General features: G+C 44.4%; 1 protein-coding gene across 1 annotated transcript; it reads left to right on the top strand.

Moving 5' to 3' along the window:
* The first annotated feature begins 5,698 nt into the window (after window positions 1–5,698).
* Window positions 5,699–17,595, top strand: LOC120293761 (uncharacterized protein PHLOEM PROTEIN 2-LIKE A4-like). Its single transcript, XM_039313497.1, has 5 exons — window positions 5,699–5,799; window positions 8,387–8,442; window positions 16,201–16,415; window positions 16,516–16,634; window positions 17,151–17,595. The coding sequence occupies exons 1-5, from the start codon at window positions 5,699–5,701 to the stop codon at window positions 17,524–17,526; spliced, it is 867 nt and encodes a 288-aa protein (XP_039169431.1). The 3' UTR covers window positions 17,527–17,595.
* Window positions 17,596–17,641: the final 46 nt, after the last annotated feature.

The raw sequence follows: 17,641 nt of genomic DNA, 5'->3' as shown, positions 1-17,641 counted from the left end.
CCGGACTCTTCTAAGTCCACCAATTCACGACTTTAATAGTCTAAGTTTTTAACCTGCAAGTTAATTTTTAAAACGGAGTCGCCATTAATCGATTTGGGGTAGGTTGATTAGAAACCCATGCGAAGTATTGGGAGAAATACTCGCTCCTGCGCATCCAGAGAAATTAGGATCGGGGACTTGATTACACTAGTTAATCACTAATGCCTTTTCGGTACCTAATCTTGTTCAAACCCTAAGGCTTTTTGGATTTTTGAGGGTTTTCCATGATTTGTAGAGGAAAAATATTATTTTTGGATCATTTTCTCATTTTTTTTTACATAAAAAGCATTTTTGGACTTTTTTTATTTTTTCTGGAAATATAAATCATTTTTTGGTTTTTTCTGACTTTTTTTGGGAAAATATGGAGATTTTTGATTATTTTGATTTCCTGGAAAATAAATTATTTTTTATTTTATTTATTAAAATATTATTTTATATTATTATATATTATAAAACCGAAACCGGGTTGAATTCGTGGGTTGGGTCCGACCCGGCCGTTCGCCCAAGACCCGTTGCGGCCCGACCCGGGATTTTTGTTTTGCTTTGATTTCCTTTTTTTTTGTTCTTTTAAAAACAAGCCTAGCCCAAATAGCCCTATTTTCTAAAAAGGGTCCGGCCCAAGGAATAGTCGGCCCATGCGCGAATAGCCCAAGCCGGCCGAAACCCTACCCAGTGAGGTGCGCCCGACCCGGCTTTCGGCTAAAACCCTACCCGATGGAGGCTTTCGTCCGACTTGGCTGACCCGAATTCAAGGCTCTCCTTCTCCTTACCTCTTGATGGCGCCGATGAAGGATGGTCGGGACGTCGCAGAACGGCGACACGGTGACGGAGGTGACGCAGCAGGGGACGGCACAGTGGCAGTGTGAGGTGTGACTGTGACATCCCGGTTTTTCTCAGTTTCATTTTCAACCAATTGAGTCGGGCAATTCATCTGTGCATGTAGTTCGTCTCTCGGAGTTGGCCACTCACGAGGGAACTAGTCTATTGAGTGAAGTAATTAACGAATTTTATCGCGTCAAACTTGGGGACTGATCACCCTCGGGTTGGATGCAAGAAAATTTCCCAAAAGCTACTCGGTGGATTAGGCGCGCTGAAATCGCACCGGATTGAATTCAACCGTAAAAATTGGGATTGAATTTAGAAGTTGGAAGTTCGGTCATGTCACACATCTTATTAGGATCATGGGATAATTTTTGTGGACTTTAATTTGGACTCAATTAGAAGAGAATTGATGGAAATTGAAGTAATGGAATGTACAAGGACTTGGACCCCGGCGGAAAAGGAAATTGAACCTATTGGAAGATGTTATGGAGGATTTGAATTAGTGGAGAATGACATCAGCAGGTGATGTCATGGTGGAGGCCAAATTCAAGGAGAGCTTGACAAGTGTCACAAGCCAATTGGCTCACCAAAAGTGGGGATGTCACTTCCCCTTTTGTCTCCATCATCTTCAAGCTTGAGAGGAGAGAGATTGGGAGGGAAAAACCGAAGGAGAGACCAGCGGAACTGTCGAGCTTCATCCGCCCCGTTGCCCGCACGTCGTCGCCGTTCGTCACTCGCCGCCGGAGTTCGCCGTCGCCGCTCGCCCGTGCGCGACCGCTCGCCGTTCCGTTTCGCGCCGAGCCGCCTTGCCTCCGTCTCCGCCGCGAGTCTCAACCGTCGCAGCTCCAAGCCGCCTGCTACTCATCGTCGCCAAAGCTCCGTCGCCGCCGTCCGTCGCCGTAAGCTACCGCCCGAACCCTAGCTTCCTCCGCCGGTCATTCTCCGCCTTTTCCCCGACCGTTCAACCGCCGTTCCACCATGTCTCAAGCTCGGTTAGTGCTGGAAAAACCAGCAAGATCTAGTTCCTTCCGAGCTCGTTTTGGTCCCCTTCTAGTGCTCATTTGGTCTTGATCCGTGTAGGTTTGTCGTCGGTGTCGTCGTGCTCTTCGCCGGAGACCCGTCGGAAAGCGATTCCGTGAGTTTACCTCACTAATCCGCGATTAGCGAGATAATGATGCCCTAAGTATGTTTAGCTTAAGTTGATTGAGATTAGGTGGATAGATTGGCTTAATTAGTTGTGGGTTATATTAAGGTGATTAATTATGGTAAAGTGTGTTTAGTTTGATGGTTAAGTATGTTTATTTTTAAAATAAACCTTGATGTGACTTAAAGGAGTTTATTTATGATTTAAATAAATGCTTCAAATTGTTGGATTATTTAATAATATATCTTATTCCGAAATTCATTAAAATATTATTTAAAAAAAAACTCGAAAATTTATTTTGACCTTATTTGCTCAGAATTTCGTGCTGATCGCTGCTGTGCATTTAGAATTTGAAATTGATGATTGGTTGTGATGAATTGAGTGTGATTGCGATTTATAGGGATTCTTTATGAAATCCTAAGTGTAGAACCTCGTTTAAGTGGTATCAGAGCATGGTTCATGTTTGGAGTGATAAGGTGCGTGGGAGTCATGGGATAGTTAGTAGGAAGAACTTTTCTTATTCTAATGCAAGTGATTGTTAGTTGTTTGTTAACTTGTTGTGAGGTCACTTAGATTCTAATGTTATATTGGAATTGCAAATAGGCATCTATATTGAGCTCGTAGCATGAGTGACCGAGTGCCGATAGCCGCTAGGAAGAGAGCAGAGGCCCCGTGTTTCGGGGTGGGCCGCCGATGAGAGTTGGTGCCCGAGGTGCCGTTGGGAAGAGCACGAGGCCGAGGCCGGTGCGAGTGGTGCGGTGTCGCCTCCAGAGGATGCAAAGGCGGCCCGAGGATCCGAGGTTTGTTGGGATCATGCGAGATGCTTGAGATGATGGGTAATGATGGACTAGCGGCCGCCGCTTAGCCCGCCGCTATCGCTTGCCACCAATGCCGCTAATGCCGCCAATGCAGCTGTTGCCGCTAATGCCGCCGCTGCTGCTGCCGCTGCACCGGTTGCTGAGCCAGAACCAGAAGAGGAACTTGAGGAAATTCCACTTGAGGATGTGGCCGCTGGGAGGCCTAGGCAGAAGTTGGTACAAAGACTTTCGAGATTGAACCCACCAACGTTCACGGGAGCGGGAAATCCCGAAGCTGCAAAGACTATGGATTCGGAACTAGAGAATGCCTTTGAGCCGTTGTGCACCGAAGGAGAGAAGGTCGTCTTTGCGGCCTATCGGGGCTGAGGGGGACCGCACCACATGGTGGAAGACTAATAAAGGGATAGTGTTCCCCGATGGTGTAGCTCGAGAGTGGAATGCGTTTCTAGAGGCCTTCAATGAGAAGTACTTTTCTGATTGTGCTAAGGAGTTGAAGATGGCGAGTTCCAACGCCTTCGTCAAGGTACAATGACAATCGATCGGTATGAGGCGAAGTTTGCTGAACTGTCGCAGTATGCCCCTGAATTAGTCCAGAAACCGGCAGACCGAATTCGAAGGTTTAGAGATGGGCTTAGATCGGAAGTGAGGAGCTTTTTGGTTCCGTTAGATCTGAAGGAGTACAAGGATCTTTACAAGCGGGCCCAGCTGATTGAGAAGGACCAGAATGAGAAAGCTGCCGCATCTGGGTCGCGGTTTAATTCAAGCAGAGGTGATAATCGGTTTGGGAAGAGGCCGATGCCTGGAGGAAGGTACCATGTTCCACCCACCAGGAAGGGTGGGGTGGGGAAGCCGTCATCGAGCTTCAATGAAGCATGTCGCCTGTGTGGGAGGCGACATGGCTCAGCCTCGTGCCCTCTTAGGACAGGTGCCTGCTTTGAGTGTGGCCAGCAGGGTCACCGTGTTAGGGAGTGTCCCCGAGACTTGCGAGGCGGCCTCGCTGCCACCGCCGCCACCACCGGCCGGAACGAGAGGATTCGCACCGCGGATCATGCCGCCGGTGGATCGAACCGACCTCCCGCTCGGGGAAGGACTTATGCGCTCACCGCAGGACAGGCGGAGGATGCGCCTAATGTGGTCACGCTGTATGGTCTTGCTGAACGACCAACCTGCTTATGCTTTGTTTGATCCTGGAGCTTCGCATTCATTTATAGCTGAAAGATTTGTTAAATTGGTAGAATTAATTCCTGAATTGTTGGAGTCTGTGATTAGTATATCTACCCCGTTGAAAGATAAAGTGTTAGCTACGGTAGGTTGCCTTGGTTGCAAATTAGTGATTGGTGAGCGAGAGGGGAGGATAGACCTGATAGTCCTAGCCATGTATGATTTTGATGTAATAATTGGCATGGACTGGCTCACCAAGCATCGAGCTAAAATGGACTATTATCGCAAGGCGATTCAGTTTAACCCGTTAGGGGGTGAGAGCTTCGAATTTATTGGGAGTCGAGGAGGGCCCTCGGTTTCCTTAATCTCATCGCTCGAAGCAACCCGCTTGTTAGGCAAGGGTTGCCAAGGTTACCTAGCAACTGTCGTAGACACGACAGTAGAGGAGTTAAAGATTGAAGATATCGCAGTGGTACGAGAGTTCCCAGACGTGTTTCCGAAAGAATTATCGGGTTTACCACCAGAGAGAGAGATAGAGTTTGTGATTGAATTAGCCCCTGGGACAGAGCCGATCTCTAAAGCTCCTTACCGAATGGCCTTGTCAGAGCTTAAGGAACTAAATGTGCAATTGCAAGAGTTGTTGGATAAAGGATTTATACGTCCGAGTGCATCACCTTGGGGAGCACCGGTATTGTTTGTGAAGAAGAAAGATGGTTCATTACGCTTGTGCATTGATTACCGACAGCTCAACCAGTGACAATTAAGAACAAGTATCTCATTGCCAAGGATTGATGATTTGTTTGATCGCTTCAAGGAGCGTCGATATTTTCTAAGATCGACTTGAGGACGGGGTATCATCAGCTAAGAATCAAGAAGGAAGATATCCCGAAGTCGGCATTTCGCACTCGATACGGCCATTATGAGTTTACTGTGATGCCGTTTGGGTTGACAAACGCCCCCGGCTGCTTTCATGGACTTGATGAATCGGGTGTTCAAAGAGTACTTAGATTAGTTTGTAATTGTTTTCATCGACGACATCCTGGTGTATTCAAGGAGTACTGAGGATCATGAAAAGCACTTAAGGATAGTGCTTCAGACCTTAAGAGATCACGAACTGTACGCCAAGTTTAGTAAGTGCGAGTTTTGGCTGACTCGTGTGGCTTTCCTAGGTCATGTCATCTCTGGAGAAGGAATCTCAGTGGACCCCGCAAAGATTGAGGCAGTGATCAAGTGGCCGAGACCTACGATAGTGACAGAAATTAGAAGTTTTCTGGGTTTAGTAGGGTATTACAGACGGTTTGTAGAAGGGTTTTCAAGGTTAGCATCGCCAATGACGAGACTTTTGAAGAAGGAAGAGAAATTTGTGTGGACGGATAAGTGCGAGAGTAGTTTCCAAGAGCTTAAGCATAAGCTAACTACCGCACCTGTGCTTACTATTCCATCCGGTCCAGGAGGGTTTGAGATCTACAGTGATGCGTCATTTAAGGGATTAGGTTGTGTGTTGATGCAGCATGGTAGGGTTGTTGCGTATGCGTCCCGTCAGTTGAGACTTCACGAGCTGAATTACCCGACGCATGACTTAGAGCTAGCGATCATCTTTGCCCCAAGATTTGGAGGCATTATTTGTGTGGGGAAAGATTTCAGATCTTCACTCGATCATCGAGTCTCAAGTACCTATTCTCTCGAAGGAGTTGAATATGAGACAAATCGGTGGATGGAGCTCTTAAAGGACTACGACTGCGAGATTTTGTATCACCCCGGAAAGGCGAATAAAGTTGCCGATGCACCGAGTAGGAAGTCTTCGCCTGCCCGATGGTACTCAAGGAATGGGGCTTAATTGAAAGAGCCCGGGATTCAGATTTCAAGTTTGAAGTAGGCCACCTTTCGAACCTTGTGGCCGCCCTTAGAATTGAACCAGAAGTCCAGGTCAGAATAAGAACGCTTCAGCAGACGGATCTAGATGTTCAAAAAATCCTGCAAGAGGATGCAGAGAAAAGAAAGGCTGACTTTCAGATTTCTGAAGATGGAACATTCAGGTTCCAAGGACGATTGGTTGTACCTGACGATGTGGAGCTTAGAGAAGAGATTCTACTAGAAGCGCATCGTAGCGATTCAAAGATTCATCCCGGGTAGTACCAAAATGTATTAGAATCTGCGTCAACACTACTGGTGGTGTGGCATGAAGGCGGATATCGCCAAGCATGTCGCCAAGTGTTTGACGTGTCAGCAGGTGAAAGCTCAGCATTGCAAACCGGGAGGACTTTTGCGACCCCTTGAGATCCCAGAGTGGAAATGGGAACATATCACGATGGACTTCGTGACGGGTCTACCGAGGAGCCAGAGAGGGAACGATTCGATTTGGGTAGTGGTCGACAGACTAACAAAGTCGGCTCACTTCATTGCAATTCGAAAAGACTTGAGTTTGGATAGACTTGTAGATCTATATGTACATCAAGTGGTTCGTATGCATGGAGTGCCGATAATTACTTCGAACGAGACCCGAGGTTCACCGCCGCTTTTGGAAGAGCTTGCACCGCTTTAGGAACGAAGCTGCAAGACAAGACAGCCTATCACCCACGGACGATGGCCAGTCCGAGAGGACACCAGACTCTCGAGGACATGCCGCGAGCTTGCGTCTTGGACTTCAAAGGAAGCTGGGAGGAACAACTTCACCTGGTCGAATTTGCTTACAACAACAGTTATCAGCAGAGTATTCAAATGGCTCCTTTTGAAGCATTGTATGGTAGAGCATGCAGAACGCCAGTGTGTTGGGATGAGGTCGGAGAAAGAAAGATCACCGGCCCAGAGTTGGTTCAGCAGTCAGTAGAGGCAGTTGCAGTTATCAGAAATAGATTGAAAACCGCTCAGAGCCGACAGAAAAGTTATGCCGATAAGCGTCGAAGGCCATTGGAGTTCCAAGTTGGTGAGCACGTCTTTCTGAAGGTGTCACCGATGAGAGGTACTTCTCGCTTTGGCGAAAAGGGGAAGCTGAGTCTGAGGTACGTAGGTCCCTTTGAGATTTTGGAAAGAATAAGGACTCTGACGTATCGTCTTGCACTACCGCCGAGGTTGGCACAAGTGCATGACGTCTTTCACGTGTCGATGTTAAGGAAGTATGAACCGATCCGGCACACGTTCTAAATTTCGAGGAATTAGACGTGGATGACAAAGTGTCGTCCGTTGAAAGCCCGGTTCGATAGTGGATCGCAAGGAGCAGGTTTTACGCACCAAGACCATTCCATTGGTCAAAGTGGTCAGCAATACCACGGCACCGAAGGAGCAACATGGGAGACCGAAGATTCGATGAGAGAATTGTACCCCTACCTTTTCGCTTCAGATGTGTAATGATTTAAATTTCGAGGACGAAATTTTTATAAGAGGGGAAGAGTTGTGACATCCCGGTTTTTCTCAGTTTCATTTTCAACCAATTGAGTCGGGCAATTCATCTGTGCATGTAGTTTGTCTCTCGGAGTTGGCCACTCATGAGGGAACTAGTCTATTGAGTGAAGTAATTAAGGAATTTTATCGCATCAAACTTGGGGACTGATCACCCTCGGGTTGGATGCAAGAAAATTTCCCAAAAGCTACTCGGTGGATTAGGCGCGCTGAAATCGCACCGGATTGAATTCAGCCGTAAAAATTGGGATTGAATTTAGAAGTCGGAAGTTCGGTCATGTCACACATCTTATTAGGATCATGGGATAATTTTTGTGGACTTTAATTTGGACTCAATTAGAAGAGAATTGATGGAAATTGAAGTAATGGAATGTACAAGGACTTGGACCCCGGCGGAAAAGGAAATTGAACCTATTGGAAGATGTTATGGAGGATTTGAATTAGTGGAAAATGACATCGCAGGTGATGTCATGGTGGAGGCCAAATTCAAGGAGAGCTTGACAAGTGTCACAAGCCAATTGGCTCACCAAAAGTGGGGATGTCACTTCCCCTTTGTCTCCATCATCTTCAAGCTTGAGAGGAGAGAGATTGGGAGGGAAAAACCGAAGGAGAGACCAGCGGAACCGCCGAGCTTCGTCCGCCCCATCGCCCGCACGTCGTCGCCGTTCGTCACTCGCCGCCGGAGTTTGCCGTCGCCGCTCGCCCGTGCGCGACCGCTCGCCGTTCCGTTTCGCGCCGAGCCGCCTTGCCTCCGTCTCCGCCGCGAGTCCCGACCGTCGCAGCTCCAAGCCGCCTGCTGCTCGTCGTCGCCAAAGCTCCGTCGCCGTAAGCTACCGCCCGAACCCTAGCTTCCTCCGCCGGTCATTCTCCGCCTTTTCCCCGACCGTTCAACCGCTGTTCCACCATGTCTCAAGCTCGGTTAGTGCTGGAAAAACCAGCAAGATCTAGTTCCTTCCGAGCTCGTTTTGGTCCCCTTCTAGTGCTCATTTGGTCTTGATCCATGTAGGTTTGTCGTCGGCGTCGTCGTGCTCTTCACCGGAGACCCGTCGGAAAGCGATTCCGGTGAGTTTACCTCACTAATCCGCGATTAGCGAGATAATGATGCCCTAAGTATGTTTAGCTTAAGTTGATTGAGATTAGGTGGATAGATTGGCTTAATTAGTTGTGGGTTATATTAAGGTGATTAATTATGGTAAAGTGTGTTTAGTTTGATGGTTAAGTATGTTTATTTTTAAAATAAACCTTGATGTGACTTAAAGGAGTTTATTTATGATTTAAATAAATGCTTCGAAATTGTTGGATTATTTAATAATATATCTTATTCCGAAATTCATTAAAATATTATTTTAAAAAAAAACTCGAAAATTTATTTTGACCTTATTTGCTCGGAATTTCGTGCCGATCGGCCGCCGTGCATTTAGAATTTGAAATTGATGATTGGTTGTGATGAATTGAGTGTGATTGCGATTTATAGGGATTATTTATGAAATCCTAAGTGTAGAAATTGATGGGAGTTTGGCTGTGATTGACCACCTATTAGAGGTCGTGCCCAGTGAGGCCGTGATGTACCACCTAGAAAAGGTCGTGCCCGATGAGGCCGTGAGAAACTACCTATGAGAGGTCGTGCCCAGTGAGGCCGTGATAAACCACCTATGAGAGGTCGTGCCCGGTGAGGCCGTGATAAACCACCTATGAGAGGTCGTGCCCAGTGAGGCCGTGATAAACCACCTATTAGAGGTCGTGCTTGATGAGGCCGTGAATTACCACCTGATTACAGGTCGTGCCGAGTGGGGCCGTGATTGCCACTGATTGTTAAACCTTCCTATAAGGCCGGGATTGAGAGCAATGATTGATTTGCTAGAATGACATGTAATCGGCCGAGTCGATTGATCGCTGAGACGATCCAAGTGGTTGAATTGTTATGATGATGTGATTGTGCCTTCGTTGTTGAGTTACTAAAATTTCACGTGGTTGAATTATATAAATTGTGCTAACTCCGCGATGAGGGCTAAGCCGAGGTAAGTCTTCTTGATGTTGTGGCTAAGCTACTTCGGGCGTATTTACTTTCTAATAGGGGTTTAGGAGGGGTGAACTTGCCGAGACAAAGTCTCATCCCGGTTTGGGGAAAAACATTACAGGACCGTAGATGGCGGGACCCCCAGAGAAGAATGGCCTCCCAATGCAGATCATCGAGTAGGTGCGCAGCGCCCTTGATCCTGGGAGCCATTGGGTTTATGAGCTGATCAGGGCTACCGTGTGGATCCAGGAGACTGAAGATGTTAGGGTGCCCCATAGGTATAGGGCTTGGTTCCGTTTTGGGGCCAATGGTTTTAGGATTGGTCCGCTTGACGCTTTTGACCTTCCCCGGTTGTGATGGATGCTCTTCTAGGAGAGGGTGTGGCTGACCTTCCCGATGGTAGGGTGGACAACCCATCATCTCCGGACCCTGCGCCGTCAGACATGGAGGATGTGGGATCGTCGAACGAGTCCAATTAGTAATTACCGGACCGTTCTTCTTTTTGGTGGGCTGATCCTTGTTGTGTAGGCTAACCCTCTTTTGATGCACATAGACTCTGACCCATTTTTGGTGTATAGGCCCTGGATCCGGTTGATGTATGTAAGCCCTGGATTGTTGATGATATATGAAAGTATGTTGTTTGATTTTGAGTTTATGTTCCTGCTGTCCTATCCCGTACGCTTTTGTAAGGGGTTTCTTAGTACGTTCCGCTTGCGCTTTAAAATGGTAAATTGGGGTCGGCGACACTACCTGGGAATGTCGCATTTGCATGACCATGGCGGGTTGTTCACGTGTCTCGGGGTTCGGGGCGTGACAGTGACGGCGACCCAACACGGCAGGGGGTCTCGGTGAGTCGTCGAGAACGGCGTTGGGGGGTTGCGGTAGGACGTCTGGGAACAGCAGCAGCAGTGTTGAGGGAACAGCAGCGGCGAGGTGTCGAACCAGAGGGCTTCATAGCGGAAGCACGGCGGGATCTGGGGCAGCAGCGGCGTCGGGGCACGACTTGGCCCGGCTGCAGCGATTCGCTCGCTAGGCTGTGGCGACGCAGCGGGAGTCCGGCACGGCGACCGCAAGTCTCCCCCTTCCAGATCTGACGTCCAGACGGCCTCTCCTTCTCTTAGAGTTCCAGATCTGACCTCCTTCTTTGCTTTCTCTCTCGCTTAACCCCTACGTCAGATCTCTCCCCCTTCGGGCTCGCTTGCCTCCGGCCTCCCCGAAATCTCTCGGAGGGAGGTCATTCGAACTCGCGACGCGATTTCTCTCGCGTGCTCACTCTTTGATCTCCCCTGAAGTCTCTCAAGGGAAATCTCTGAGTTCGTCGTGCTTTGCGATCGTCAGGAGAAGCCTATTTATAGGCGAGGGAGCGGCCGGTCAATGGAGCTTCGACCGCCGGTCTTCGCACACCGAACGGCTTCCACCGGCCGAACTGGCGTCCCATCCGCCAAGGTGGCTCTAGCTAGGCCGCCTTGCATTGAAGATGTGTCCACTCCATTGTACGTTGCCATCTCCCTCTCTATTCCGGCGTCGCACGAGTCCTCGTCTCCGGCGCGTGCTGCTTATCCAATTGGAGAAGACGACAGCAGGAAGAAGAAGACAAATAGGAGAAGGGGCTGGGCTAAGTCGCGCGGGCTAGGCCGGTGGGGGCCTGCGCGAGAGAAAATAAAAGGAAGGGGTGGGCTTGTTGACCCAGCCCAAAAGGCTGCTTTGCTTTCGCTTTTCTTTTTGTTTTTGTTTTTTTGTTTGTTTTTTTTATTATTCGAAAACTTAATTAATAAAATAAAACCTAAATAAAATTAAGGCATCAACATACGTTTTCTCAAGAATTGATGTGATATGACACGATACCATACTTTCAAAACAACCATCAATGATAAGGAAATGGGCACAGCTGCCACAAGTTTTACTTTTCTGGTTGATTAAACACTCGCAACGTACGTTTTCTCAAGAATTTATGTGATATGACACGATGCCATATTTTCAAAATGACCATCAATGATAAGGAAATGAGGCACAACTACCACATGTTTTACTTTCCTGGTTGATTAGACACTTCGCAACATACGTTTTCTCAAGAATTTATGTGATATGACACGATGCCATACTTTCAAAACGACCATCAATGATAAGGAAATGAGGCACAACTACCACAAGTTTTACTTTTCTGGTTGATTAGACACTCCCCAACATACGTTTTCTCAAGAATTGATGTGATATGACACGATGCCATACTTTCAAAACGACCATCAATGATAAGGAAATAGGGCACAGCTGCCACAAGTTTTACTTTTCTGGTTGATTAGACACTCTGCAACGTACGTTTTCTCAAGAATTGATGTGATATGACACGATGCCATACTTTCAAAACGACCATCAATGATAAGGAAATGGAGCACAACTGCCACAAGTTTTACTTTTCTAGTTGGTTAGACACTCTGCAACGTACGTTTTCTCAAGAATTGATGTGATATGACACGATGCCATACTTTCAAAACGACCATCAATGATAAGGAAATGGGGCACAACTGCCACATGTTTTACTTTTCTGGTTGATTAGACACTCTGCAATGTACGTTTTCTCAAGAATTGATGTGATATGACACGATACCATACTTTCAAAATGACCATCAATGATAAGGAAATGAGGCACAGCTGCTACAAGTTTTACTTTTCTGGTTGATTAGACACTGCAATGTACGTTTTCTCAATAATTGATGTGATATGACACGATGCCATACTTTCAAAACGACCGTCAATGATAAGGAAATGAGGCACAGTTGCCACATGTTTTACTTTTCTGGTTGATTAGACACTCTGCAACGTATGTTTTCTCAAGAATTGATGTGATATGACACGATGCCATACTTTCAAAATGACCATCAATGATAAGGAAATGGGGCACAGTTGCCACAAGTTTTACTTTTCTGGTTGATTAGACACTCTGCAACGTATGTTTTCTCAAGAATTGATGTGATATGACACGATGCCATACTTTCAAAATGATCATCAATGATAAGGAAATGAGGCACAGCTGCCACATGTTTTACTTTTCTGGTTGATTAGACACTCTGCAATATACGTTTTCTCAAGAATTGATGTGATATGACATGATGCCATACTTTCAAAATGACCATCAATGATAAGGAAATGGGGCACAGCCGCCACAAGTTTTACTTTTCTGGTTGATTAGACACTCTGCAAGGTACGTTTTCTCAAGAATTTATGTGATATGACACGATGCCATACTTTCAAAACGATCATCAATGATAAGGAAATGAGGCACAACTGCCACATGTTTTACTTTTCTGGTTGATTAGACACTCTGCAAGGTACGTTTTCTCAAGAATTGATGTGATATGACACGATGCCATACTTTCAAAATGACCATCAATGATAAGGAAATGGGGCACAGCCGCCACAAGTTTTACTTTTCTGGTTGATTAGACACTCTGCAAGGTACGTTTTCTCAAGAATTGATGTGATATGACACGATGCCATACTTTCAAAATGACCATCAATGATAAGGAAATGGGGCACAGCCGCCACAAGTTTTACTTTTCTGGTTGATTAGACACTCTGCAAGGTACGTTTTCTCAAGAATTAATGTGATATGACACAATGCCATACTTTCAAAACGACCATCAATGATAAGGAAATGAGGCACAGCTGCCACATGTTTTACTTTTCTGGTTGATTAGACACTCTGCAACTTACGTTTTCTCAAGAATTGATGTGATATGACACGATGCCATACTTTCAAAACGACCATCTATGATAAGGAAATGGGGCACAGCTGCTACAAGTTTTACTTTTCTGGTTGATTAGACACTCTGTAACGTACGTTTTCTCGAGGATTGATGCGATATGACACGATGCCATACTTTCCAAAAGAAAAATAGATTCACATTAGAGAAGAGCGAAAGGCAATGATGATATTAATAATCTTTAAAATTTAATTTAATAGATAATATCATATTTAAATTTTTAATTTATTTAATATAATTTTTAATTTTATTCATGTGATATATTTTCGGGATTTTTATACATATTCACTTTAATCCTTAAATTATATAAATTTTAATATTATCTTAAAATTAATTCAAATTTTATGATAGTCTTAAATAGTTTTATACCAGTATCGTATTAAATAAATTAAAAATTTATTCATTGCTTATTTGTGTCATTTTTCCTCACCAAACAACTTCTCGGTATGAATCCGACAATCCCATGTGAAAGTACATACTTTTCCGCACGAAATCAACTTCTCAATATGAATCCGACATTCCCACGTGAACGCAGATGATTTTCTCTCTGTTGGGCAGGGACTGCTACGCAATTAAAGAGAACACGTACGCTCCCGTGAACGTGAGGCCAATTAAATCTGTGAGAGCTGTAGTACTTTTTGCGGAATAAAATGTTGGTTTCGTGGAATTTAGCCCTTGAATAAGATAGAAATTACAATTTTTTTATTTGTGTAACAAAAACAAATCTATCATAGCCTAGTTTATCGATATTTCTTCACTTGACATTAGTGTTATGGGTGTAGTCGCTTCAAATTATGCTCTCATTTTTGTAAAATCATTAAGTTTAATCTAAAATTGATCAAGGATTGACCGGCGGGATATGAGGCCCAATGAATACTTTAAATTAAAAGATGAGTTTGTTTACACCAAAATTTAGTTAAGTTATCAGCATAATACCGATTCAAAATGTGACCATTGGCGAGACACTAGTACCAAAGCCTTTATCAATGGCCATACTGATTGCAAGTAACTTGTGTTTATGGCTATGCTCGTCGATGACTCTGATTGATTAAGGACTGGTCCCCTGTATTTCACAGTGCAAGCAGTTTGCGATTTCTCGATTTTGCAAGAATCCCAGCCCGACCAAAATCAAGTTGAACCAATATTGAAGAAGGGATTAATGAGGGGCCAAACACTTTGATGCCGAAAGAAAGATCCCAGAGTCCAGAATCATCCCTAGAGGTCTTGGAATGGAACGAAACTTTCTGAATTTCTAAGTTATATATCAGGCCTGTGATTTATAATTCTACCTAGTGATATAGGTCTTGTTGGAGGGCTCTCGATGTGAACGTTTCAACAAAGCAAATGTGACACAAATTGGATCTTGGATGGAGAAGATATAGGTTCGGAAAGAGCGGGTCTCAACTCGAGGTGCGTGAGTCTCAAAACAAGGCAAACCCGCCTCATCCTGAGGCTACTCGAAATGCCTATTAGCACCCTTCTTTTCTGCATTTGTTAAGGCCCAAAAATTTGGGGCCAGGCGAGAAGGGCCATGCCTTCTCGGAAGGAGCCTGGCCTGGGCTAAGTAAAGGTGAGGAATATAAATCTTATCAAAGTAAGCAAAATTAGTAACTTAAAAAGATGGGGCAAAAGTTCGACACGTAAAAAGTTTAAGAGGAATTATTGAGCTAAAGAGAAGCGAAGATTAAGCAAACGACAATAAACCTCCATAAATTGTTGGGAGAAAAGTCACGTGACATGATCTTTCGAAGAGGACGAGACAAGAAAGTAACACCAATTAAGTTTTTTTTTTTTTTGGTCGAAAGTAACACGAATGAGTTTACATCCCTATGACTTTGCCGAGCAAAAAGTCGTGATTGTCCCGGGCGAACGGTTGAGGTGGATTTACATCATTGGTTGGCTTTCCCATTGCTTACTGCACGGTCTTGCACATGATAGAGAAGAGCAGGGTGAGATTTTCCTTTCAAAGGATGTGTCTGCAGCACATGTAAGCTTCACCTATGGTAATCATAGTCACGAAAGAAAAGGCACATTTATTGTTGGTACTGGAGTGTGTAAATTGATGAGTAGGCCCCATCCAAAAGAGAGAATCCCTTGCTTAATTACCATCACTATATTTGATTAGTTGTGCATTAGTGTTTCCCACGGATGTAAATCACTAAAAAATATAGTGATGGTAATTAAGCAAGGGATCAGTAATGCCATTCATTTTCATCAGGCAAAAGGGTTAGAGGACCATTCCAATATATAAACTATGTGGATTTCAAAGAAGAACCTATTTTTTTTTTTATTGCATATATTATTACATAGAACATAAAATATAAATAAAGCCTAGGATTACTAGAAAATAGCAAGAGATGGGAACAGATTTCCTACGTCCTACTTCAAGCGATTTACTTCCTAATTCCAAGGATTCAGAAATAAAATAAATGGAAACAAAATAATTTCATATCCCGAAATTATCCTTGAGATCTCCGGGATTTTTTTCTAGTTCTTTGACAAAATAGACTAAGAAGCTGGGAGCTATCGTAAAATAAAACAGGAGAAAAATCCTTCCTAAGAAAAGGTATGAGACAACTGCTCCGAGGGAGGGCTTTCAATTGGACTTATTGGTTCAGTTTGGCCTTTCGATTTATTAGATCATGTTTTTCCTTGATTAATTAAACCAAACAAGCTCAAAGCCGAAAAAAGCCCGATTTTACAGTTCAAGCTATTTTTTTTTTTTTTTGGTTCACATTTGCTTATGAAATAATCAGAATCGAAACGCATGAAAGGAAAAAGAAAAGCCCTGAATTGAGAAAAAGCGCAAGGGTTATGCGGCTTATATTGATCCTGATTTCGTGGCTTAATATGTTGATCTTCTGAAACCGGCAGCAGGGTTTTACCTAACTCAATTCCGGGTGCATTCGCAGATTAATATTTTAAAAAAAAAAGACCTTTTGATTATTAGTTAAGACCGGAAAGCCAACTACAGTCACCCCTTCTCTTCCCATCCTTCCTCCCAAAATTTTGAGTGTCGAGACTTCTTTTCAATTGGAACAGCCTGCTGCGAGACACTCAATGGTGAAAAAATGGAAGAGAAAACTAAGGAAGGCTCAGCACCAGTAAGACCAGCTGAAGCGAGAAGGCCTCCTCTCCTCGCCGTAACGCTTGTTCGAAGAGTGACGAACGCGGATTCCTCGATCGGCGTCGAAGAGTTGTGCAATCGGGTCTACGGTGGAGTGATCATAAAGAATAAAAAACAGGATTACAAACAGGTATTCCACTTTGTAATTATTTAATTTAGACACGAGAAATGTGTAGCAAACTTGAATCGATGATATGAATGTCCCATTCACTTTTGGTTTGAAATTGTAGAAGTTCTGGGTCGACGAAGTTCTCCAAAAGAATTGCTTCTTGTTGCTTGCTAAAAAGTTATCCATCATTTGGATCGAAAATAAGCAATACTGGGGTTGGATCAACGAGGCGGAAGAATGGTAACTATATTCACTCTTCAATTGTGGACACATTAGGCTATTACAAGGAAGAAAACGCGGGTACTTGTTTGTTTTAATGGTAACTTCTTGAAACGTGTGTTTGTCCAGTAGAATTAGCAATACAAAAAAGCAATGATGATTATGTCTTCGTAATTTCGTTTAAAAGGGTACTCATCGCTGCTTGATTTACTTGGAGTTAATTGGTTTGTTTTGAAGTCTTCGATTGATATGGACGATTTGGTCGCAAAAAGCAGCCGATATGATATGGATGATCAATCAACTATACTCTAGTTGAATGTGAAAAACAGAATCAACCTTTGCTCTTTGAAGTATCAGATCGACTTGATTTACTTAGATAGAACTTGCAGAAAACATTACTTCTATAGAACATACTAATAGACCAAATTGGATCCGAATAACGAAATTCTACCTGCGCTCCATGAAGAGAGAAGAAAAATTATCTTCAGTTTTCATGTCATCATTAACTAGCATATTGTTCCAAATTTGGACTTTCAGTTACAATGGCGAAGAAGACATACCCGTGGCGAAGCTGTTGAGTGTATGCTGGCTACAAATTTCAGGCACGTTTAGGACAGTCAAGCTCTCTCCAAAGACCACATATGAGGTTGCCTTCGTGGTGAAAAGGAGTGTAGATAGCAGTGGGTGGAACGTTCCGGTGAACTTAAACCTCACTCTACCGGATAAAACCACGCAGGGACGCATTGAGAATTTGTTGGTGAAGCCGAAGGGTGAATGGATAGACATCCCTGTTGGTACATTCATGACTTCTCCGGAGAATGTTGGCGAGATAAGATTTTCCTTCTCCGAAACGGATGACCATTGGAAGTCCGGACTCCTTGTCAAAGGTGTTGTCCTTCGACCACAAGATTAAGCATCGAATCCGTCAAAAAGCTTGGATATGCAACATTCCTTGGAAAAGAGAAAACAACGAAAGGTGTGTTGTCTAGTGAACTCTTTAGTACTCCACATGTTTCTTTTGTTTCATC

Source organism: Eucalyptus grandis, chromosome 5 (genome assembly GCF_016545825.1).
Source record: "Eucalyptus grandis isolate ANBG69807.140 chromosome 5, ASM1654582v1, whole genome shotgun sequence".
Taxonomy (NCBI): domain Eukaryota; kingdom Viridiplantae; phylum Streptophyta; class Magnoliopsida; order Myrtales; family Myrtaceae; genus Eucalyptus; species Eucalyptus grandis.
This window is presented reverse-complemented; position numbering and strand designations above follow the sequence as displayed.

Coding starts and splice junctions, on each gene's coding strand:
- LOC120293761 (XM_039313497.1), top strand. CDS start 5,699: ATGGAGCTCTTAAAGGACTACGACTGCGAGATTTTGTATCACCCCGGA. Junction 5,800..8,386: donor AAGTCTTCGCCTGCCCGATG/GTACTCAAGGAA, acceptor TGATCCATGTAG/GTTTGTCGTCGGCGTCGTCG. Junction 16,635..17,150: donor ATCAACGAGGCGGAAGAATG/GTAACTATATTC, acceptor TTGGACTTTCAG/TTACAATGGCGAAGAAGACA.